This window comes from Leptosomus discolor, chromosome 21 (genome assembly GCF_034619465.1).
Source record: "Leptosomus discolor isolate bLepDis1 chromosome 21, bLepDis1.hap2, whole genome shotgun sequence".
In the NCBI taxonomy this organism is placed as follows: Eukaryota; Metazoa; Chordata; class Aves; order Leptosomiformes; family Leptosomidae; genus Leptosomus; species Leptosomus discolor.
Window position 1 is genome coordinate 2,888,178 of NC_141411.1, and position 24,953 is coordinate 2,913,130.

General features: G+C 52.9%; 1 protein-coding gene and 1 non-coding gene across 2 annotated transcripts; both read left to right on the plus strand.

Annotated features, from left to right (window-relative positions):
• The first annotated feature begins 214 nt into the window (after positions 1-214).
• Positions 215-9,304, plus strand: BLACAT1 (BLACAT1 overlapping LEMD1 locus). The gene is made up of 2 exons (XM_086476689.1): positions 215-236; positions 9,171-9,304. Exons 1-2 carry the CDS (start codon positions 215-217, stop codon positions 9,302-9,304), a joined length of 156 nt encoding a protein of 51 aa, XP_086332815.1.
• Positions 9,305-17,386: 8,082 nt separating this feature from the next.
• TRNAW-CCA (transfer RNA tryptophan (anticodon CCA)) lies at positions 17,387-17,458 on the plus strand. The gene has a single exon. It is a non-coding gene; the product is annotated as a tRNA-Trp (tRNA).
• The last annotated feature ends 7,495 nt before the right edge of the window (positions 17,459-24,953 follow it).

The window sequence follows — 24,953 nt, forward strand, 5'->3', positions numbered from 1 at the left end:
TTGCTGAAGAGCTGGCGTCCTGGAAGGGGAAGAGAACAGAGGCAGAGGCCAGTGCTTTCCCAGGGACTACCTGGGCAGTTTTGGTGCTGCTGGAAGAGCTGCCCCAGGTGCGGGGAGATGCAGAGGCTTTTGCTAAAGAATAAGGTCTGTGTCTGGCTCTTGGAGGAGCTGCTGGAGCAGTTGCTCCCCACAAAACACGTCACCTTGTCCTGAGATGCCTCTTTTGTGGGTACAGAGATGGAGGCTCCCTTGAACAGGTGTCAGGGGAAGGCAGCAGCGGGGGAAGCGAGCAGGAGGCGGGTTTGCAGCCAGACCTTTCTTTAGCCCTTTGTCTCATCCGACAAAGGCGGGTCTGTTGGATGCACCTCTGGCCGCTGAGCACCCGCCGCCTCTGCAGCCAGGTGAGCTGCGGGGGCAGCCGGGCCAGGGGAAGGTTTTCGGTTCCCAGTTCTGCCGCTGAGCGACTCCGTGACTGTGGGCAAGTGCCTCGGTTGCCCGAAGGATGAGATTATTAAAGCAGCTACAGGACAGCATAGAGCTATAGCCCAAGGTGAGCACTTTACCCCCTTGCTTGCAAAAGGGATTTACTCTGTGGGCTACCAAACAGCAAGGTGGTCCTCTGTGGAAAGGGACACTTGGTCTGCTGGTGTAGATTTGTGCTGCACTATTTGCAACCAGAGCGACTATCTGGTTTATAACTCAAGGTTTTTGAGGTTTATTGGGATCCTTAAAAGGAGCACAAAAAGATGTGGTGAGGAATACCGTCTTGCCGACAGAGATAAGGTGTAGCTGTGGCCAGGACACTGGGAGAGGGAAAATAAACCATTTCATTGCCTGCTCCTTGGGCATGCTGCCGTCAATTCAGGCTGTGGCATGTTGTCTTTCAAGCATCACCTCTGCTGCAAGAGGCTGTTGTCCCTGCAATCACAGTTCATTACAGTGGTCGGAGCAGAAAAGGCAGGGCGCTGGGTCCTCCTCCCGGGGTCAGGCCACCGCACTGGCAGGTTACTGCTAAGGGGACAGACACAGCAGGTTTGGGTCGCTCCTCCCTGACCTGGGGGTAACCCAGAAGAAGCCACCCCGCGATGCTGGGGTGCTGAGGGGTGTTTTGGGTGGGAGGTTCTCCTATGTTTGGGGTGCTCATGTGGGGAGGGAGCGGGTTGTGCTCCCAGCTGGGCACAGGGAAGGAGGACAACATAGATGGAAGGGTTACATTTTTTTCCCCCCTCCTTTCCTTTTTTTCCTTTTCTTTCCCCAAAGACTGCTGGCTTATCCTGGGTAAGCCCTCTGCTGTGGTCTATGGCTTTTTATTCCTATGTGATTGCTTTTCCTAACTCATGTAGGGCGAAAAGCCATGGGCTACACAGAGGAGGGACTCCACCTTCCAGGCACCTCTGCAAACCGCACCGACTCCTGATCCCTTTTTAATCACCCATATTTATTTGATAACAAATAACAAGTGAAAGGGGGCATTGAAGCCTTGCAGGGCCTTAGAGGTTTAGCAAGACGGATGGGGCAGGGGGTGGCGAGCAGAGGGAGAGACAAAGGGGTTCGGGGATGGCGGGGGGCACGGCCTTTCAGGCGCCGTCGTCCCCATTCAGAGCTGAAAGGGCGCTCGGCGGCGCCGGGTGCCGGCGAAGGGGGCTGCGAGGGCGGCGGGAGCGGCTTTTCTTTGGCAGCGAGCTTTTCTCACACGGTTCAAAGCATCCCCACCTGCAGCCCCGCAGAACAAAAGCGTCAGGCGGAGACCAAGGGCATTTCCAAGGGCCACGGCCGCTGCCTTAACCCGGCCCCGAAACGGCTGCCAGGTGATGGCAGGAGCCCTTTCTCCCGAGCGGGGGCTCGCAGGGGGCTGAGGAAAGCTCGGGCACCTCCAGCCCTGTCTCCCCACCACGTCGTGCCCCTTCCAGGGATGCCGCAGACCCAGCGGGTTGCGCAGAGCCTGGAGCCACCCAGTTTGCACCCAGCAGGATCCGTCCCCTCGGTCAGCCCGGTGCCACGAGGGTGTCGGAGAGGAGGTGGAGGCTGGGAGCATGTGAGAAGGGCAGGTTTAACCATACAGCGGGACTTGGCAAATTTGCACTTTTTAAATGTGCAAAGGCAATGTCTGCAAGCACGGCAGCCGGGCAGAGCCGGGCTGGACGGGGTGGGAGAGGAGGGCGCTGCTGCAGACCCCATTGCTGCAGATCCTGCCACTGCAGCTTCCACCACCACAGACCCCACCACCACAGACCCCATCACCACAGACCCCACCACCACAGACCCCACCACCACAGACCCCATCACCACAGACCCCACCACCACAGACCCCACCACCACAGACCCCGCTGCCTCTGTCAGCACCCGATCAACGGTGGGGGGTTACGAACCACCCTCGCCAAGCAGGAAACGAGCAATTTCTCTGTTCTGGTTTTTTTTTTTCCCCTCACTTCCTGAGCTTTGAGTCATTAGGTGTCAGGCTTTCAAGTTTATTTCACCAGCCTGGAATGCATCTTTAAAAATAATAGTCATTGAAAAAAATGAAAGCTGAGATTCAGCTGTAATCCCATGACTCAAGGAGGTGTGGAAGGAAGAAAATCATGAAATCCCATGAGTTCCAACAATGAAAGCATGAGAGCTGGCAAGACTGTGGCACATAAATCATCAAAACTAAACACCATCAGTCAAAATGAAAGGAATTAAGCCAATCTCACCAGGCTGTTTTAATTATTTTTTAATGAGGATTTGCTCATTCAGAAAATTCACCCATGACAATGGCCGCCTCGAGCCATTCACGCCGAGCAGGGCCCGTCCCTGCAGCGGACATGCATGGCTTGGCCCTGCCGCTCCCACCCCGGGGCTGCTCCTGCCCCGGCGCAAGGCCAGGGATGGGGAGCCCGGGGCAAGGGTACCATTATCCGCCAAGAAGGGGAGAGCAGGGCAAATTAACCAAAAAATACCCAAGGAGTCCCGTTTGTGCCATTTGCTTTGTTGCCACCCAAACTGTTGCGCTGGGGAAGGGATGAGCAAAATCCTCTCGGGATGGTCCCGGTGGGTTAGTGGGTGCCGCGCTGCGGCGGCTCCCCGAGGTGGGCACAACCCTGAGGTCCCCCTGCTGTTGCCACAAGCATTCCTGGGGGGGGGGGAGAGCTCTGGGGGAGCAGGGATGCTGGTGCAGGGGTGTAGATCCCATCCCTGAGTGGCAATTGCGTGTTGGGAGAGACCGCGGAGGGATGCAAAAGCAGCAGCCCCCATTAATATTTTGGTGGCTGTTGGGGAAAGCGGCTCAGAGCAGGATTATTGGCAGCCTGTCTGCACTACACCGACGAGATACTCCACCCCTGAGACTTGTTCTCACTACCCTTTATGCTATTGATTTTTCTTTTAGCAAGGCAGGCATTAAGCAGGGAAGAAACGGAGGGAGAAGGAGCCGCCGTGTTTCTGCAGTGCTGCGTTCAAGAGCAGCCGGGACGCGAGGAAACCGAGTGGGCCCGTTGGTCGGGGTGTCTGGTGGTTGGGAGCCAGAGCCAGTGACTTTCTGCCAAATCTCTTTCTTGCCCTTGTCTGTCCAGCTCCGGTCCCCCCTGGCAATGCACAAGGGCTTAAGTGGCGAGATTTGACTGGTGGTTTTCAGGCTGTTTGATCCCCAGGGGGACACCCGACCAGGGCTTGCAGGAGGCGAGGGGGGAGACACACACGGGACAAGTGTTTCGATGGAAGCCCTGCCGTGCAGAAGGCATTGGCAGGGACCCCTGGAAAAGGTCCACGGCGAAGAGGAGATGCTGCCAGCACCAGGTGAGCTCTCAGCTTGTCTGGCATCCACCTCCCAGCAGCAGCTCCAGTCACCTTTCAATTAGCACAGCCTCTGCCCGCGGCCCCGTGCGGCTGCGATTACTCCTCGTGTTCAGGGCCAGGCAAAGCAAAAACCCTGGCTGCCCTGCTTATAAAACATTCACAGCATCGGATAAAACAGGATGGCGTTTTCAAAGCATCTTCCAGAACGAAGGCACACATGTATTTTTTAAAAAGCCAGCCATGAAATCCCATCCTTGGTCCAGAGAAGCGAGGAAGAGCCGCTGCAAAGGTGCTCCCGGGCAGCTCCATCCCCAAAAGCCCCCAGCAAAGGATGATGATGGAGCAGTCGGATGTCTCCAGCAGTCCCCGCTCCTTCCTGAGCTCCCAGGAGCGAATGTGCAGAGCAGGACAAGCTGCTAATTACACATAATAATTGCCATTTATGAGTGAGGCATCCGCCGTCCCCGGCTTCCTCCGGGAGCTGGGTGTGGAGCTCCCGGATCCCAAAGCTGCCGGTGGGTGAGGCACAGGCTTGTCCTGCGCTGCCTCGCAGGGAGGGGAAATCGCAGCCGCATGCCCCAACGCAGAGCCCCCGCGCCGCCGTTTCAGCCTCCCGGGACATCCCTCGTGGCAGCAGCCGTAATTTTGGCTTCAGGCATGTGAGGTGCCGCCGGGCTCGTGCGCAGGGCACCAGCTCCCCAGCGCCGCTGGGGCGAGGAGGGGGTTTCTCCCCACATCACGGCGCATGGGCTGGGGTCACCACTCGTGCAGGGCTCGGGATGGGGTTTGCCTCCATGCAGCGCTGGTGGTGCGCTGGAAGAGCAGCAGAAGCAGCACCAGCTTCTTGCTGGGTCGCCCAACCCGGTGGATGCTGGTCCCAGGAGATCACTCGGGGCGAGCGTGCCGATCATGAATGTTTTAATTACAGCCAGATGATAATGAACTGAAAAGCTTGGGGTTTTTTAATCAGAGCTGTGACAGCACCCAGCACCCAGCGGGATGCCCAGCATCTTGCTGGCAGCACCCTGCCCCCAGGAGGGTTTGTGCACACACGGGGCTGCGGCGCTGGGACCTCCTACGGGGGGAATGACGCTCAGCGGGAGCCTGGGGGTGTTTTAAAGCTCAGCCCTTGCACAGGGTGCCCAGAGAAAGATCAGGACATTAAAAATCAGGCTGCAGCCCACCTCCCCAAGGGGCAGACACACCTGCGTCTGGGTCTGTGCTTTGCATGGACGGCTTCCCCGGGGTTTAATCCGTGCTTGGCTACGTGATATTATCGTCGGGTATTTACCCGCCCTTTGCAACAGAGGGTTCAGTTCCTCGAGTGCTGTTCCCACACAAAATCCAGGTCACTTGGCTGCGCCAGCTCTTTTGAGAAAAACCTGCCCCCAGTTCACTGGCCGAGAGCTGGAGGAGGTTTGCAGGGACAATTCACCGACGGGACAAAAAGAGACAAATCCAGGACTTGCCGGGAATTATTTATTCAGCTCTGCTCTCGGCGGGGAATTACGGATGCGCCGCTTGTGCCACAGAGCACCTTCCTCCTCCCGTCTGCTTGGAAATGGGTTATTTAGTAACTGGTGAGGCCACCGGTGCTGAGTCAGCCCACAGCTAACGAACACCCTGGCTGCCCATTTGAAATTTATTGCACCTATTAATTACAACCATTAGCTGCAGCCAGTGAAATTTTTATAATGAGGACCCTTGCGACTTTGCCTTCCTAGCAGCAAATTAACTGTGTGGGGGGAAGAATCAATGGGATCAGCATACTTTACAGAAGCGATGTTTTAATTAGCGATTCTCTGCAAACACGCCAAGCAACAGCTTCTCCGTTCATTATCTCTCCTTAAAGGGATGGTGCTTCTTTTCAGGTTAGTTTTATCCTGGTCTCGTCTCCTCTGTTGTTGGGTTTCTAATGCACTGCTGCTCATTATAGCAACTGCTTTGAAGCTGGTTTTATGTTAGGTCTGGTTGTAAGCAGTGAGATGTCCAAGGTTTGGGGGGGGGGCGGGGGGGGGGGAAGCAACCCTAGGAAATAATGGTTTTGAAAGCTTGGCTGAAAAATAGCTAAATTGGATGGATCCTACGGCCGTGAGGAGGAGTGGGATAGGGAGTGTGGGAAAGGGGTTGTGTCCCCACAGGCACAGGCTGTGCCAGCAGCGAGCCCTGGCGATGTGGGACCTGAACCTCTGATGCTTAAAAAAAAAGAAAGGACCGAAAGTCCCAGGCAAGGCTCCCTCCGTGCAGCGAGTGTCTGCGTCGCACGGAGCTGCCAGGCTTGGGAAGAAAGTCTCTGCAGGTGCTGTGAGCACAGCGCTGCCACCCCAGGTGGGGACTTTTCCGAGGGTGTCTGCTCAGTGGATTTTAGAAGACCAGGCTGGTGATCCCCAAACCATCAGTCACTCCTGAACATCTTGGCTGTAGAGGTGGATGGACTAGCTGTCATGAAAGGCAAATGAAATGAAATTTCTGGGAACTTTTCTACATTTCATTACAAATGATTTAATTCCGTTTGGTTCCCTGCAAAAATATGGGACCAATTTCCATTGCAAATGATCTCATTTCCCACGAAAAAAACGACACGCTGGCGGCAAAAGGCAGCTTTGAAATTCAGGGTTTAAAATGCAAAACTTAGTGTTGTTTTTTCCAACCAAGTAGCTAAAAGTTAATTCGACGGTGTTCCTCAGAAATAGAAAAGCTGAGGCAGGGTGAGAAGATCGGCTGAAAAGCAGGCTCCTGGTGCCTGATCACCCCTTCCCCGGGTCCAGCGGCCACTGGTGTCACCTGGCGACCCCAGCCCATCCCTGCAGCAGCGCTGTGCTGACCCCTGCCTGCACCCCTGCCTGCACCCCTGCCTGCACACCCTGCCCAGGACCTCTCCTCCTGAACCTGCCCGATTCCAGCTGTGGCTGCGGTGCTGAGCGCTGCCCAGCGAAGCCCAGGGAAACGGGTAATTGCTGGGCTCCGGAGTGGGCTCCGTCCAGCTGGTTCAGAAAGACATTTTTTAGGGCCCAGGGAAAGTGACATTATTAAAGTGAGCATGCTGATTTCAGACAGCTCCCAATTCATCACTGTGACAGTGACAAACATGGCCTGGGGTTATGCAGTTGACTAAAGAGAATTCTCTAGCTTTACATTTTTAATGCTCCTCGCATTTTCTCGGCTGCAGTGGAGTTTTATCCAAAGGATCTTCTCCCTTGAATGGAAAGGGCAGCACAGGTCTGTGAAGCATGCCCAGCCCTTGCAAATCAAGCGGGGCTTCTGTCACCACTGCCCAAGCCAGTTCATTTATTTTTTAATTATTCCTTGCTCCTTCAGGATCCTTTTTCTACCTTTTCAAGAAGAACAGGAGCGTCAGCCTCAGCTGGGCTGCCTCTATTCTCCGGGGCTCATTCATCATTGTCTGCTGCCTGAATGGGAGGCAGAGGGTCAGCCTGAAAAGCCTCCACGTTACAAGCTCCTCTAAATATATCAATAGCTCCCTAATGGACGCTGGGGTCCCAGCCGGACCGCCCAGGCTCTCGGGGTGGCTTTGTGTCTGCAAGGGGGGACGGCCGGGATGGAAACGGGGGGGGATTGTGGGGTAGCACGGGACAGTGGGGACGGGCACCCATGGGGGGATCGAGAGCTGCTCGGCCGAGGCTGCCTGGGAGGTCTGGTGCTGGGTTTGCCTGGTTAATACGGGGAGTGTTAAACAGCGGGGACGGCGCTGGGTGGGAGCCCAGCACGGGCGAGGAAGGTGTTTGGCAGCGCCAGATCAGACCCAGAGTGCCAAACTGGGGTGCTGGCTCCCGAAGGCTTTTTCTCCCTTCCCTGCTGAAGCTGTGCAAAGCCGAGAGGATGCAGGGGCCGGGACGTGAGCGGCCCCCCCCCATCCCGGCAAGCTGGCCCCCGCACAGCCCCTCCGCACCAGCCCTTCCCTCCCAAACCCCATTCTCAGGCTGGTAACAAAAAGCAGCAGCACAAAGGGAGACGCGGAGACCTGCCGCTGTGCTGAGAAGCCATTCAGAAGGGGAGACTCATTAAAGAGCCTGTTGTCATTATTTGCGAGCTCCAGAGGTAGCCTTATTTAATTTGGGAGCTACTAGACAGGTACCCAGCTGGCTGGGGAGGGGGGGGGTGGTGGGGGAAGCAGCAGAAGTGAATTAAATGGGGTTCCTCTCGCTGCTGCCGTTCGCTTTGTGCTGCAGCTGGGCCCCTTGGAAAGGGGAAAGCAGGAAGGCAGGGATGAGGCATCAACCCCCCTGCAACATCACTGCTGGTGAAGAGTGTGTAGAGATGGGCAGCCATGGGCCCCACCTGCTTTGGCTTTTTTTCCCCTTGGTTAATTTTCTCCCAGCTGTCCCTGCTGTGAATTAGGGCCGCGGCAAACTCTGCCGGGGTTGCAGGCTGGGGGCTCTCAGCAGTGCCTGGCTGCCGGGGGTGGGGGGATCACTCAGCTCCCTCCTGTCAGTGGCCGTGAGCCTCGGGAGGTGACAATACCTCCTACGTTGGTATTTCCACTTAGTCCTTGGGCAGCTTGAGCATCGCGCCCATTTCACAGATGGGTAAACTGAGGACCCAAAATGTTCCCTCTTGGCACTGGTGCTGACAGGGGACAAACACCCACTCGAGGCTATGCAGGGAGCCCCAGGCAGAGACCGTGCTGGGGGTGCTGTGGTCCCTTCTGCCCTCTGCACGGCTGGAGGATGGCACAGTCGTGGTGGCAAGGATGAGCCTTGCTGGGCAGCGTGGCGGCTCGCTTTGAGCACCAGCGCTGCCTGTTCTGGGGCAGGATTTGAGCTGGTTATCTGCAAACCGTATGAATGCTAAAAGGTAAAGTAGGGAGAAAAGGAAGGTTTCATTCCAGATAGTGTTTCTGCGAATATTTGTTATTTACTTTTTTTTAAAAAAAAAAGAATTCATTTGCATAATTACATTTTGCAGCTGTTGGGCCATAATGTGGGCTGTGCTTTGGGGCATTATTTTATCCGTTGAAAACGGACACAAAGAGAGTGAACTCCGCTCTCAGCTGTGCCTCATTGTGCCGTAACCGCTGGTGCTGCCTCTGCGCCGGGGCGCTCCCAGGGCACCTCACCTCCCGGGCCCTCGAATATGCATTAGGCGCTGCAAGCTGTCCCCACGCCTGTCCCGATTGTTTGAGGACAGACTGCTTTTGAGGACAGGGGCTGGCGGGGCGAGTTCTCATCGCCTCCTGTTTCGCTGGGTGGGGAATTTGGGAGCGTGTGGCTGGGTGCCTCGGATGCGGAGAGGGAGGGGGAAGGAAGACGCGCACCGGTGCGGGTTGATGCTCCAGTTTGGTGATTTGGGGGATCTGTCCCACGCCCTCTGTCCTGCCCATGCATCCCCCATGCATCTGCTCTAACTCGTCTCCCTGTCCCCATCCAGGTCTCCCGGGGCTGCTCCCGCGTCTCTCCTGCTCCAGGTGATGCCCCAGTTCACCTTCGCTTGCTTCTGCGGGCTCCACGGCTTCTGCAAGATGAAGAGGAAGAAAGAAGAGTCCAGCGCGGAGCAGGAGACAGCGGTGTGAGGAGCAGAACTCGTGTGTGTGCCTGCCGAACCGTGCCTCGGGACCCCGTCCCCTTCCCAACGGTATGCCAGGACTGCTGGGGGGGGGGACACTTGCTGCCTCCTTTCGTCTCGCCTCTCCAAGAATCAGCTCCAACCCAGGCATCACCCTCTGCCTGCACTGTCTCGGGGATGCTGATGGGCTGGGCTGATGTGCCTGAGATAGTGCTCGGCAGGGGAAGGGGGGCCCGGGCTGAGCAATGGTTTTGCTCATTGACAGCAGCAGCAGGCTGGGAAGAGCATGGGGGGAGCTGGTTAATCTGCTCTAACACACTTACCCTGCAGCTTCTCTCATTTTCTCTCCCCTCCCTCTTCCCAGAGACTGGCGTGGCCAGGGGAGAGCCGAAGCACAGGAATGACCTTGCTCAGAGGCAGAAGCAGATGCTGTGGACGTTATCCAGGTGCTGCAGCAATTCTGCCCAGACCCACAATCCAGCCGGGTGCTGAGCCCTTGGGACACAAGCAGCCGGTGTCAGAGGGACCCCACGTCCCAGTGGGGTAGAGATTTCCCTCCTGAGCGAGCTGACCTGCCCTTGCTCCAACGAATCTCAATGGACAGACCTGGAGGGGTTTTCAAAGCCAGGGCCAGACCTTGTCCCTCCTGGAGTCATAGTGCTGAAGAGGCTGGCCCCTGGCTGGTAAGTTGTCCTGCTGCTGCAGAACGTGAAAAACAATCCGGTTTGGGTTTTTTTTTTTTTCTAAAGCCTGTGTCAAGCAAATGTCTGTGACTCCAAGAAGCCATTCTCCATGCTTCTGCCCTGCCTGGTCCCATGGGTGCAGCACACCAGAGCGTTTCAGAGGCACCAGACAGACCCTGCTGGGATGCTGCTCCCTGCGTAACCAGTGTGGACCTGGAGTGCTCCCCTTCTCCACATGGGGACCCGCTGAGCCTGGGGCCAAAAGCGATGCGTGGGGTTGCTGGGCAGGAGCTGCTTGCGTGGGGTTAGTCCTGCCCCTGCCTCCAGTGGTGGTGGCTGAGTGCTCACCTTGCACCGTGTGGCTGTCCCCACAGGCCCCCTCTGTCCCCCACCCTGTCTGTGCGCCCTTCCCACCCACCGCTGAAGCCATATGGGAGCTCCCTGCGTGCTGTGCCTTCCCGGAGGCACCTCGGACAGACACCCCTGCCCAGATACCCTCCCAACAGCCCCAGGCTCTGCATGCTGGAGGGCTGGCGAGTGTCGGTGAGCCAGGGTCCCCCGAGGTCTGGGGACTGCTGCTTGGGTCTTGCTGCCCGGTTCCCTGATCCTGAACGCGCCCGGCGTTCGAGATCTCATTTCAGGCACCAGCAGCTGCAATGGCCCCACTGCTCCCGACGTGCTGGAGAGCAGCAGGGACGGCCCCTAGGAAAGGGTAAACGCTCGGGGGCAGCCGTGCCCGCTGCCCGTTGGCACAGGGGTATTGACTTGAGCAGATTGACACCCCCGAGGAACCCCACTGCGGGGGACAAGCACGCTCAGAGAACAAATCCTCCCGCCCTGCGATTAACTGGCTTGACCTTTCCAGGGTTTGCCCAGTGCTCCCAGACCAGATTCGTGCTCAGCAAACAGAGCTGTATGTGCCACTGACAGCTCCCCTTTGGAGGAGATTTGTTGGCTCAGCCAACATCCAGAACCAACACAGCTATTATTTTATTTTCTTATCCAAAGGGTTTAGCACAAAAACCTGAGCTTGGCCAGCAGCACCAATAACACGAGGTGCAGCTGAGGAGCTTGAAATCCTCTCTGCTGGGTGCCTGCTGTCCAGGCTGTGGTGGGAAGCAGCTGACTGGTGTGGGATGTGCTGCTCGGAGCCAGCTCGGTGGCGGCAGCCAGCCAGGATCAGGCATGGGGGCACGGATGGCGCGTGGTCTCTGTGTGTCAGACCCCGGGGTCGGGAGGCTCAGGGCACTTTGCTTTTTCCCCTCTTTAACCCCAAGTGATGTGGGATCCAGCGGTGCAGCCCCTGGGCAGTGTTCCCAGCCGGGTATTTCCCAGCTGAGCTCCAGGTTTTGGCATGGGAGAGGGCACACGGTGGCACGAGAGGTGCCCTGTGAAGGGCCACCCAGGAGACCCAACTAGCTTCCCTGTCATTTGTCACCACCGAGCTCAACAGATTTCATCCTGGAATGCTGGAGATTGGTGGAAACACTGGTTAGTGCCGGCGGTAGTGTCTCCTCTGGGGCCTGTGGGGCTGCATCAACCTTTTGCTTAGGCAGAGCACGAAGAGCTGCTTCGCCGAGGCACCAAGGATGGTTGAGGTTAATGCTGGTGCACCCACGGTTTGGCTTGGTTGATGGTGTCTCATTCCTGCGGGAACACAAGCTGGGTCCCTGCTAATGGTGGTCTGAGCAGGCATCACCCTCCTGAGTGCAGCGTGGAGAGCTGGGGCTTTTCGGGCAGCGGGCGCATGCTCCAACGAGACCATCAAAAGCAGAGGTTTGGGGAGAATAACGAGCAGCTTCGCTCAGTCAGGCTTTACAGAAGCTAAATTATTACTGTGGGGTTAAGGGGGGTTGGCCCAGTTCATTACTGCGTAACCTTCGCTGCTAAACCTCTTGGATTACAGATCCATCACGGTTTGGCAGTTAAAGATGTGCAGCTAACGGCCGCCCTGAGGTTTTGTGTCTAGGTGGAGGCTCGGCATTGCACCGAGCGCAGCCCTGGAGCTGAGGCTGGTGCATGAGGTGCTCCCAGTGGTGGTGGGAATCCCCCAGGATGGTCTGGGAGCTCTGCTGGAAACACGCCGTGCTCGCGTTGTGCATACGTTGTACCTGACGCATGCACAGTGCGCACACCCTCTACACGGTGCACATACAACACACACGCTGTGCACACGCCATGCACGCACCGCACACGCCACGTGTGTGAGGCAGCTCTGTGCCTGTTCAGGTTTTCCCTGTGTCTCAAATATTCCCGTCTCCAGCGAGGGCTTCCCGAGCCAGGTGTTTAATGAATGCAGCACGTACAATGGAGACAGGCAGACACTCACCCACTCCCATTGTATGTGCACTCGCAAACACAACACACGAACCGAGTGCAGTGCGAATGTTAAAGCGCTCGAGCGACAGTTATTTTTAAACAGAACTTCCCACTTCCCTGGATGGATGTAGCTCTCAAAGCAACAATATGTTTTCCACCATGGCTCCGAGCAAAATGGTTTGCTCCTGGATTGACCTCTATTGTGTTCATAAATGGCTTGTGGTGCTTTTTGATTCCCCCATCATAATGACTTGACCTCTAGATTTATGGCTGAAGGTCCTTTCATCTGCACATTGTTTCCCACCAGACTCCAGCCTGCTGCTTTTCTGTAGCAAACCTGCCGAGGGCTGAGCCCTGCGCCGCTCGCCCCTCCGAGCCGCCCAGCCGGCTTCCACTGAGAAATTTGCAGTGGGCAGAAGCAAACAGGGTTGGGTTTTTTTCCCTCTCTTTCCAGTGGCAGCATTTTAATAGGGCAGCGTATGCTTCTGAGCCTGCAAAGCCTGGGAAGATGACAGCTTTGTCACAGTACAAACACTCTCCTTGTCTCTCTCTCCCCCATGTTTTGCACAACCCCCGGCATTTTTATAACCTATGAGTTTGCTTATTTGCTCTTCCATCTGCCTTTCACTTCTCCGCTCCAGAAGCAACTGGACCCAAGCAACACTGTAGTCGACAAATCTTACTGATGTCGGTGGCAACGAGCTACACGCTGGAGTTGTGCATCGAGTGGTTTCCAAGTGCTTTTCCAAGACTTTTCCGTCCCCTGGAGAGAGGAAGGAAGGCGCAGGGACCCCCCACGGCTGAGCAGTGAGCCTGAAGCCGAGTCTGCAAAATTGCCCGTGCCCTGGCTGCTCGCAGGCATCCTTGGGGTGAAGGGTGCAGTAAAGTGCGCGAGATGTAACTTGTTCTCTCCGTTAAAGCGCTGGCTCAGCGTACAGCCGGGCTCTCTGCAAACCCCCCGTTACAACACGGGCCTCATCTGTACCTTGGGTTCCCAGGGTTTATGGAGAGACCCTCCACCTCCGTCCCTCCTCAGGCAGCGGAGAGCCGTGCTCCCGAAAGATGCATTTGTTCCCACCAGCAATAATCCTTCTCTAATCCTATTACCCTAAGGAAAGCATCCAACTTCCCCCGAAGCCGACGGTGGGATGCAAGGAGGAGGGAGGCCCCTCTCACCACAGGCTGCAGCCAGCGCCTGCCCCAGCCAGGTCCCCACCGGGGCTTTGTGGGGGGCTGGCCCGTGGCTTGGCCCCTTCCCGTGCGCCCCGAGTTTTTCCTCCGGTGCCAAAGGGCCGGAGTGAAGCCGGCAGCGGCCAGCGACGCCCCTGCAGCAGCCCTGGGGATGGAGAAGTAGCATCATCTGAAAGGAGGAGCTGCCTGTACAGATGGTTCAGGGTCTGGAGCTAATGCTGGGGCGTCTGGAAAAATCAGTTTTCATGACCAAAATAACCAAAGCACCACCTCAGGCTCACTTCCAAGACAGGCAGTGTAGCCCCTTCGTAAATATTGGCTTACTTGGGAGCGAGGGAGCCTACAGATGTTTATTTGCATGACAATAGCTGTGTTGGGGACCAAATCGTGTGTGTGTGTGTGTGTGCGTGTGTGTGCGTGTGTGCGGGGGCGCGGGGTGCAGCCTCCATCGGCAGAGGGGCTGGTGACGGGGGTGGTCCTGCCCCGGGAGCTTGCGCTGCGCTGGTTGGAGCCGAAGCGCTGTTTGTGCAGTGAGCTGGAAGGGTATGCGCACAAATTGTAGGAGGCAAGCCAAGAAAAAAAGCTGCAGCTTGAACTCTCGTCTTGTAACACGTTCTTAAAGGTTTTGCTGGAGACGTGAAAAAGGAGCAGGGAATAACCCCGGCGATCCCAAGGCAGATGCTCTGCAGCAGGACAGACGGCTTCCACCCAAACGCCCCGCAAGCACCGGCTGGCCGTAGCACACTGGATTTTATAGGAGTGCTGTGTTTGCTACAGGAAGGGCAATTTCTGCGTCCCAGGTGGTAACCAAGAGAAAAACCACTTTTTTTGTTTGTTTGTTTCAGAAATCGCCTGGTCAAAGCCGCCCTTTCTCCCTGGCGTGGGCAGGATTCTCTTCCAGCTGCTCAACGTTCCTGTGCTGACCCACTGCCCTCCTGCTGGCCAGCACCGGGGGACTGCGCAGAGAAATATCCGGGGGGATATTATCCCCTGATAAAATCCCCCCGGGCCGTGCCTGCCGCCCCATGCTTCCGTCTTCCCACAGTTCAAACCCCAGGTTTTTCAGGATGTTGCTTTGAGGACCAAGTACAGGCAGTTTCAGGCAGCTCCAGGTGGGCACGGGGAAGCTCACGTTGTTTGGGGAAAACGCTGACCTTGTTCCGCGCCTATTTTTGCACAGCGGCTCAGCCTCCCGAATTCAGGGTTTGCAGCCCCAGTGCCGTCCTTGGCGAGGACCTTCGGATTTATCTTCGGGCCAAAAAAAAGTTCTTTGGTGAAACGTGAAGAGTATTTCTTGAATGTAACTTTCTTTTTGCACAGTCTCCTTGTGATGCACGGTGACCACACAAGTGATGCACTCATGGATTTAAACCACTAGAGATTAATCGCTGGAGTTTATTACAAGCGTAATGATACGGGTCAAATTTGACCTTTGTTTTATGCCAGTGTAAATCCAGAGAGACAGTCTCTATACTGAGATGTCTACAAAAATATTAATTATACAGAAATGAGCTTGGGCTGGACCCCAACACGCAGATTTCTCCTAAATGTGTCTCAGCCCCATCCCTATGCAAAAGCACAGAAACAAGAAGCACAAGCAGGCAAAGACAGGCTTACAGCGGGGCGCACGCTAAGGAAGCCCTGACTCGACAAAGCCCTGCTTAAATTTAAGTGTTTGCTTCGGGATTTTGCTCGATCCAATAAATTTGCCTAATTCCCCCCTGATAAACCTGTATCGATCCCTGCAGAAGTGCGCAAGGACCAAGCAGGGGGCAAGGCACAGAACCGTCCTTGCTGCATCTCCCTGATGCCGCCTAACGAGGATCAAAGCATTAAACCTCTTTTTATTGTCCTTTTCTTTTTATCCCACTGTCTGGATTCCATCATGAAGGGACCTACCCAGACATGTTCCTCAGGAGTCTCCCAGCCCCAGTAGCCATAGAAACCAGCTATTTTTAGTCTGTTTTCATGATGCCAGTAAATGACTTTTTCTCTACTTTGGAGAGACAGAGGACCAGGTCAGCCTTGCGTGCTGGCGGATGGTAAATGAGCGTCTCCAGCAAGGCAGGCGTCCTCTCCCGAGCAGTACTGTTCGTTTGAGAACATAAACGTGGCATTTGTAAATAAGAGCAAGCGTCTACGCACAGAGCAGATGACTTCCTATTGCATTTCCTACGCTAGAGAAAATATTTATAAGAATTTTTAGAGTACGGATTTTATAGATGTTTGAAGATCAGGGGTTTTGGTACACGACATGCTTCCTCCTTTCCTGAGCTGGTTCTTCAAAAGATCCCGAAATACAAATTATCGGTGTTTGGAAATGCAATCAGTGCGGGCAAGAGCACAGCGGTACTCAAACCATAAATCAGCCCCACAACAACGCCTTTCATTCCTGGGATATCAGTAAGACTCGCAGCCCAAGGCTTTTGAAGTCAGATGGAAAAACACATTTGTCTGAGTAATTATCGGGCTACATGCTAATGAGCAATGCTGGCCGGGTAATTCAGCAGAGGGAAGGGAGCTGGGGCAGAGCACCATTTTCCTGGAGGGTTTTCCTGAAACATCCATGGTCTTCTGGGATGTTCCCCCTTCCCGGCAGCCCACGGGGGGCATTTCCCCAGCTGCTCCCTGCCCTCCTCGGGGGTACTTGGCAAACGCCGGGGAAGCTCCTGGGGGTGCAGGAGCATCCCAGCCAGCACCGTGTCCTCTGGGAGCACCGTGGGAAGGGATCAGCAAACCTCTGCTGAGCGGAGACGATGGAGACTGTTTCCTTTTAATGCTTGCCAGGTATCCTGGAGCTGTAAATACAGCGAGCCCGACGGCTTCTGCTGTAAAGTATCTCGTTTACAAGATTGTACCATAAATTATAGATGCATATCATGACTGCGGTTTGCACTGAGAGACTCGCCTATTGATCTGTCTCCTGCTGGTTAATATTCGGGACTGCCACGGCCCTGCTTTCGGAAGCAGCATGCTGTCTGTGGGTCGTTTGTACGTCTCTCTGTCTGCACTTGGAACAAGCACTTTCCCGGCCCCACTGTACGAGCATGCAGGGGAGCAGCTGCGGCAGCTGCTGTAATAAACCGGCTTTACGATACCCCTCCGAGAGACGGGTTTTATTTTTTGGGTGTGCTGCTTGCGGCCCTGAGCCGGGGTGGGAGCAGAAGGGGAGGTGGGTTTGGTGGGACTGTGGTGGGAGACGGGCAGAGGCAGGCGGAGGTGCAGTTCCCCAAGCCCGCTCTCTTCCCACCGAGCCCTGCGTGCAGCTATATGACTGCAGATATATCATCAGGGCAGTCAAATTAGTTTGAACTTGAGCAGATGAAATACGGGATGGTCACGGGGCTGAGGCAGCAAAACCACCCTGCGCTGTAACACCGCCCTACGCACCGCTGCAGCGCTCCTGCTGAGGACGGCCGCCCGGCCCAACTCAGCGCATGTAACGGCGCTCGCTCTCTGGGCGCTGGGCCCTTTAAATCTGGAGGGGCCGGGGCTGGGACAGACCAGGGGTGGGGGAGATGGGGGGGGGGGTTCCACGTCGGGGCGCGTGGGGCGAGGCGCAGGTGCGCCCTACCAGGTGGCGCGGGGCAACCCCTCCCCAGGCGGTGGTACAGCCCACGGGGGGGGGGGGGGCGTGACCGACCCGGGCGGGCAGCTTGAAAGCCGTTAGGCGACCTAGCGCTAGGCGCTGCGGCCTGTTCTGCCGCTACCGGGACTGGGCGGCGGAGAGTCCCGGGCGGCGGAGAGTCCCGGGGCTTGAAGAACCGCGGGGCTGGAAAAACCCCGAGGCCTGCGCGGGAAAGACTCGTCGGGGCTGCTCTTAGGGCCTCGTAGGGGTGCGCATGCGCGGAGTGGCGCGCAAGCTCTTGCGGAGAGGCCGGGGTTGGCGCTGCCGAGACCTCGTGGCGCAACGGTAGCGCGTCTGACTCCAGATCAGAAGGCTGCGTGTTCGAATCACGTCGGGGTCACGGTTACGAACCGCGGGGGTTCGCTTTTGCGGCGAGCGGGGGTTGGCACCGGGCGGGGAAGCTGCCGGGGGGTCGGGGTGGTGGAGGACGGCGGTGAGGGGGGAGCGGCAGCAGCTGCTCTGGGGCCCAAATTTTTGCTCTGGGTGGGTGTGAGCAGCCCAGCGGGGGCGGGCCTGGCAGACCCTTGCCCAGCGTGAACGAAACTGAGGCACGGTCGTGCTTCACCCCGCTGGAACTACGCGGGAGCTGCAGGCGGGGTGGGAGAGGGAGGATGCAGGTCTGGAAGGTCGGGAGCTGGTGTGGTTGTAGGGGTCCCCTGGGGTCCCCCTGCAGAACCCGGGAGTGCAGGACAGGCGTCACCCAGAAATTGAGTTGGTTGGAAGCCAAAGGTGGCATCAAGGGGGTGTCCGGACCCTGCAGGTGGTACTGCCGAAAGTGCGTCCCCTTCATAAAACATAGCAGAGATTGGTGACGTGAAATAACTCCAGTTACTGGGGGAAAACCAGTAGAAATTACTTCAGTGCTGCTGTTGGGGCATAAGTAAAGAAACTTTGGACAATGGAGCTATTTCACTAGTTGTTGTTTTTTCCCAACTTCAGGCACTACTCCCAAGGATGATGTAGGAAAACAACTTTAGACGGAATGATTTTTCGGAGTTGGTAGAGTTCAACTGCTTTGCTACCGTTGGGAAATGCCCGATCTCTTCAATATCCTGGTCACACACAGCTGTGACCCCGAGGTGCTGGGGAAACGCGAGCCGTGTTTGGTCCCTGGGGGATGCTGGAGTGCTGCGGGTGCGGGTGAGTTGTGGTCTGGAGGGACGGCATCGGCTGGGATCCTCCCGCCAATGTAAGTAACGTTTTAGGAATGTTTTTTGTCTTCAGGCACTTGTGTTGTACAGACTCAGCGGGAACTTTGGCGACAGGCTTTGAGAGGGTAAACAAAACTGAACCACCAGTAACTGGAGCACAGCTTTTATACAGCCCTGGGTGACGATGCTCGTCTCCTGTGGTGCCACGTGAAGTCAGTGCCTTTCTTTTTGCTAAGAAACCCCAGCAGTAGCTGAATTAGATACTTTTTAGAATGAAATAGAACACACAGTGGTCAGTGCATAACTCTTTTTCTGCCTTTACGAGGGTGGAAGCTTTGACTCAGACACGCACTTTGTTATTTTAAACAATTTTACGTTTGGAAGGAACAATAAAGGCAAAGTCTAATCTGCAGGATGGGTAAAACTTCTACGTGGTCATTAACTGCTTTAACCTGCTCGGCAGATGAGGGGTTGTGTACACCTGAGTTCCTGCAGTCGTGACTTCTTTCCACTAAATGGCTTTTGTCTTGTCTGGCTTTTCTTTTGAACTTCATTGCTTTATAATGGCACGTAGGAATGATGCTGTGAGCTTCTGCTGCCACAACGATTACCTTTGCGTTGGAAAAGAGCACCAGACTGAAAGAGATAGAAATTGAGTCTTTATTGCTTTGCATTGACTTCACTGATACGATTTTTAATTGAGGAAAAACAGCTGGGCAAAAAATAACCTCGTATCTGGAAGAATATATCCACAGCGATGTGCTCCCCGAAACGTGCAGCGTTAAAGCCCTTCGTAAGGTGACGTCAGGATATATTTAAACCTCATTCTGGAAGTTTGCATAAATGTGTTGCATGTGTTTACTATGTGGCTACTAATTAAAATGCACGTAATTGGTTTGGAATTTGACTGTGCTGTGGGAAGGGATGGATGGGCTTCAAGCAAGTGACTGGAAACCCTTAAAAGGATAACGAGTAGAACTTGAGTGTTTGTCTCCTGTTCTCAGTCTTCTGTTACTGTTTAATATTTAATCCTCTCTTTTTGCTAAAACCCCCTTCAGGTTGCTGTTAAATGCTTTTTTCTTTTGATGGGACAACTGCTTTCGTCAAAAGATGACGACTGTTTAATGGGAATTTCCCGAGGAAGATATCGTTCAAGGCTTCACGATTAACATTTGTCTTGATCTAAATAGCAAGTGTGATGCCAAAGTACCTGGCTCTTGTTTGTGGATGTCACACACGCATTTGTGAAACCAGGAACGTTCTGGAGCTGCTGTGCTTTTGGCTGAGGGCTTCACTGAAGCGTCCGGCGCTGACTGAACAGGATAACTTAATACAACAGTTATTAACTGCAAATGGGATTGCAATGAAAAGCTGCTCTGTGCGTGTACCTTTTAATGCCAGGTGCTTAGTAAATGCTGGTTTTCCTGCTTAGAAATTACATGGGTCTGCTTCAGGGTGAAAGTGCCTCTAATGAGTTCTGCAGGAAGGATCTCTTCCTAGGATTTCCTCGCTTAAAACTGTTCTGACACAAGCTTGCTCTAGAGAGCTTGGGTACTACAGCTGAGGGAGTATCAGTGCCTCGAAATGGCTTTCCCCGCTCTATTTCTTGTCTTTTAATGTTCCAAATTGAGCAGATCTACAGCACTGCTGTGATTTTTATTCCATCAGCTAATGGTGTCTGAGAGTACGATGGTGCAAACATCTTCCCTCTTGTGTGATCCTCAGGAATCAGTCTTATTCCTTACAGGTTTCAAACACAGGCTCTCTTGCTCTTTTTTTGGAGAGACTTTTTATAGTGTAATCAATCTGAAAGGATTTATTTACAGTCATCCTGTGCCTGCTGCACAATCCCACTTCCCTTCACCTTGCCACCTAAACAAATTCCTCTAATTTCTTAATGATTTTTTTAATGCTCTTGTGTTCCCCTGCACCTCCACTGCACCCTGCCCTTGCCAGCCAGGCAGGGGGTCGCAGTAGCCACGGCTCTGGAGCTGGCTTGCGTTCCAGATTCCTTGTGGTGTCACGGGGGCTTCCCTCTCCCTCGTCTACAGAACGGCGTCTCTTTTGTCCTCCAAAAAACCCAAACTAAACCACAACAAAAAAATAGTATTTATGTCACTTTTGCCTAGTGATCTATCGCCTCAGACTTCCCCAGGAATCGTTGGTTGTCTCTAATTTTGCGCTCATAAAAGATGAGGATTAGCTTTTTCTCGGATAAACTGGTTTAAATCGTATGAGATGTAACTTTTATATTTAAACTCATATGATACTGATGACACTTCCAACTTCTGCTCTTCCAGGAGAAGGATTTTCTCCATCTAAGTGAAATTTCTTTCCGATTGACTTCGCCACCGGTTGTCATGGGAAGTTGTGACATTGCAGAGTAGTCGCTGACAACAGACAGCGGGGTGAAGGGGAGGACACCCTTCCAGCACCCTCTCCTGCTGCTCTAAGCAGCAACCAGGACTCCAGCTGATCATGCAAGGAGGTAAGTGGTTTCCTCTGAAATACTGGAACCTTTCAGTTTTGGATAAAGGTCCCCACCTGTGAGCTGGCGTGGGCACAGCCAAGGTCTGCAGAGCTGGCGATGGACCTGCCCTGCTGCTCAGGGCAAACTCGTGGCGCTTGGAGCTGAAATGGCCTTTCTAGAGCGTGATTGAGGTGGGTAAAGTCTAAATGGTTTGTGAAAGAGTGACGCCAGCGGGACAGAACTTCTTGTGGAAGCCAAATGTACTGTGTGATGTGATTTTCATTTTTCTTCAGTCTTAGGAGAGGGAAATTTAAATGTGAAGGTAACATGGGCTGGGACAGGATCTCCTGGAATCTACGTGGTCTGTTCCTGCCGTGATCTGTGGGGGGCAGTGCCCATCTTTCTTCTTTCCTCCCATATTTTGTCGGCTGATTAAATAGAGGTCCAGGAACTGGTGCTGGGGGTGAACAGCTTCGCTGCTGTGATGCGGGCTTGCCCACCAGCCTTCCCCGGGCTGCTCCCGGGCCTGCCTTCCTACTTTGGGTAGGAGATGTTGAGAAATTAAATGGGGAAAATCGCTGATTTGGTGATGCCCTAATGAAGGGAGTGCTGATGCTGAAGGGGCTCTGGTTTATATAAAACCACATTTTCTAAAGCACCTTTTGCCTGAGTGTGTCCTAGTGATGTTTGTCTATACCTGCGGCTTGGGTTTTGTGTCCTGTGAGACAGGTGCCTGTCTGTCAGTAGCCACACAAATAGAAACAAAGACTATGGGAATGTCACTGAGGTAATTTCATTTTGTCTTGTCCCAATTACTTTATTTACTAATGTAGAGTGAGAAAAGAGTATTGTTCCAGAAAACAATCTAGGTATAATTGCCTAGGCATTACAGAGGCTTCAGATCTGCTCTTTCCTTTTGAGGGGAAGCAAATGAAGTGTGGCTTTAGGCAATCTTGCTCCTTAAAACAAACAGTTTCTGATCTCTGGAGTCTTTTATTCCCCGCCTCCCCCCCCCCAAATCAGGATGGCAAATGTTATAATCAAAATCAGGTCACTAGAGACCAATGCATGAAGGAGCAGCTGTTGCATGCAGTCATGCACAATATTTCTGTGCTAGAAATGATTCATTTAGTCTGTGTAATATATATGGAAATGTGCTGCAGGAGCAATGCTGGAAATACCCTATTGTATTCATGCAGCCCTAACAAAGCTGATCTTTGATTTGTGGACTTTATGTGCTTTCTCTCCTTTTTTGACATGCCAAATAAACGTAGGCAATCTGCCTTTCAGTTAGGTTGCATTACTTGGCTGTACCTAATCTGTATGTATATGCTTCTTGTAGACATACCTGAATGCAATACTTCTAGCACTGAAAGCATAAAGTAAATGAAAGCTATGCCAGGGAGTTGTATGGAAAGAAAATAAAATCCTGCTGCAGAAGCACTCCGGATGAACAGATCAAGGAGGCGGAATAAAGAGAATGAAGTGGGGGGACCATTTCAGAGGTCTTGTAATGTTTTGAGAAATCTGACCTGAAAGGGATTTTTACTCTTTTACTCAAGTAGAACCTTCTGTGTGTTAATCTCAAAAAGCCTTTTGGGGAGTTCCTTAGTACTAAAAGCTGTTTTTTCCCCCACCTTTTCTTTATTGTAATGTCCTTTGAAGTTCTCTTCAAAGATGAAGCCAAACTTCCCATTTATTCTACAGGCTGTAATGAATATCTAGCTTTGTTTAAGCAATTAGCTTGGTGGGGTGATTTCTGTTGCTGTTTAAAAAAAAAAGTTCCAAAACCCTGAGCGGTTTAGACATGTTTTGAAAAAACACTAAGCCAACAGCTGTGCATTGGACTAATCTGACAGTATAGCAGCTGTCATAACAAAAGCAGAGCTGGTTCAAACACAGCTTCTTTGTGCAGTGATTGAAAATGATTTAAAGGAAAAGATTATTTACTGGTTCTGCTGTGTGGAGCTGTGGGGCTGGGCAAGTGAGTGTTCACTTGTTTTTGGTATGTGATCCCCAACAGATGAATGGGCTCTTTGCCACTTCTTTGCTCTAGCTTAGGGACTCAAGTGTGTTTCGATACTCAGCTCTGCTGCTCGCTGCAGGCTTTGTTTGCAGTCCCTCTGTTTCTGGAACCAGGTTGTGTAGGTGCCTGCCTGGATGCTGCTGGGTTGATGGGAAGCCATTTCAACCTGCCCAGAAACCGCATCTGTAATCAAAGAATGCTCCAGTGAATGCACGAGAGGGCAATTAAGCAATGCGATTTGTAAAGATGGCCTGAACTGTAGGTTTCTTAAGTATCAAATTATGCAACCTGGTATAGATATTTCAGGCTAATTCGCTCGTATTTTAAGGCCCTTTTTCCCCCTTTCTCTTCGTTCAGACAGAAGTACTGGAGTAACCTTTGAAACAAAAGACTTCAAAGTGACAGCAGCCTGTGCCTCTGGCTATACTGAAGTAAGTAATCTACCAATGCATGAATATTTGATGTCTCTTCAGCTAAATGAAGGAAACTGCAAGTTGATATAAACTGATGTTCTTTGTATTAGCTCATGACAAATGCAGCAATTACCTCCAATCAGTTAATTATAGCATCCTTCTATGGCCTGCCTTCCACTCTCTTGAGCTTTCTTTTGTAAGAGGAGTGAGTACTTGTTAAACTCACAGTTCTTCTGTAGCTGCTTCACTTTCTTGTTATGCTATTGGAAAATATATTGATCTTTAATACCATAGTGGAAGGGATGGGTGTCTCCGCAGTTCATCTTGCTGCTTTCTCTTTTGTTTGTGGTTGTCACACCTGGAAGTGTCTGAATGTCGTGTGAAGCTTCTGTTGCCTGCTGCAGATTACAGTCATGCTGAGATAATTGTAGAGCAAAGTATCTGTACTTGTTACACGTTAATTCTGTTGTGTCTCTGCATCTAGCAATCCCTAAATCTAGAAGTGAACTTAAACTGGACTTTTATTGCTGTTTGCTGTCTCCTAATTCTGACTTCCTAGCAATGACTGTCAAAGGAAGCCAGGATAATTTGTGGTAACAGAATGTTAAATGCTTACTTGTACTCTGTCTTTTCGGGTGATCTGGTAGCTTTCAGTGTGTACTAGATATGTTCATAAGAATAACTGTGAAACTAGTGGCTAACAGAATTAGTGCCACTTTATGATGGGCTATCTTTCACATATATTAGATTTTTAAATATAAAAGAATTAGATAAAGGATTGCTAATTAAGGATAGAGTACATATCAGATGACTAATTAGTGATAAAGTACAAGCTATCTTGAGGACTGCTTTAATTCACATTCCATAAGTGAGGAGTATTTCAGGCTTTTTGTTACGTATGTTTGAATCAACTTTGCATTGTACCTGTGTGTGTAGGCTTGTCCCAGGTGGAAAAATGGTGAGAAGTTTCTCATTCAAATCAGTCTGAATAACGAGAACCTGGTCTGTGTCTTATGGCAGTCAGGAGTTGGTGGAACTCTCAATGAGAGGCTTTAATTACGTGCCCACAGCCTGCATTGATGAGCCTGTCTTGAAATATTAACAGGTAGAACAAACATTGCCAGAGGATGAATTGCCGACAGACCAGATGCAGGGACCAGAGAGATCAGCTGGCAGCGGTCCCCGCAGCGGTCTCAAGGCTGTGTGCAGGAAAAGGGTATTACGGCATTGTTAACTTCCAGTAGTCACCTTCCTCTGGGGACAAAACGCTTCCAAGGTACAAGTGCCCCATCCAGACTGCACGATGAGTCACGGAATCTCATTTCACTTACTAATGCAGCGGTACAGAAGCGCGTCCCTTGGTCTCTAAGTCAGTCTTCAGCTTAGAAATCTTCCATCTTATCTGAATTTATCTCGCATGCAGTTCGCAGTGCAGTGTAAGGATCCTGAGTCAACTCTGAGCAAATGAGCTTGCTCATACCAGAGGAATTCTGGCAGGGTGGCCAGATGTTCCCCTCGAGGCATTCCACTTCCTTCTCAGCATAGCCTGTAACCTAGAAGATGGTTATCTTAAAGAAGATAGTGCTTTAGGAGAACTTTTTGATGTACGTGCAGGTTGAATTCCACTTAGCATTTAAAATTCAGCCGTGGATCATCTTGAAACAGGCGATTCTGAGTGGATCTCTGCCCAAGCACTTACGTGTGTGATGTTAAGTGTAAGTAAAATGAAAAGTACCATATTTAGGCTTCAGCCCTAGAAATGGACCCTGTTGCTT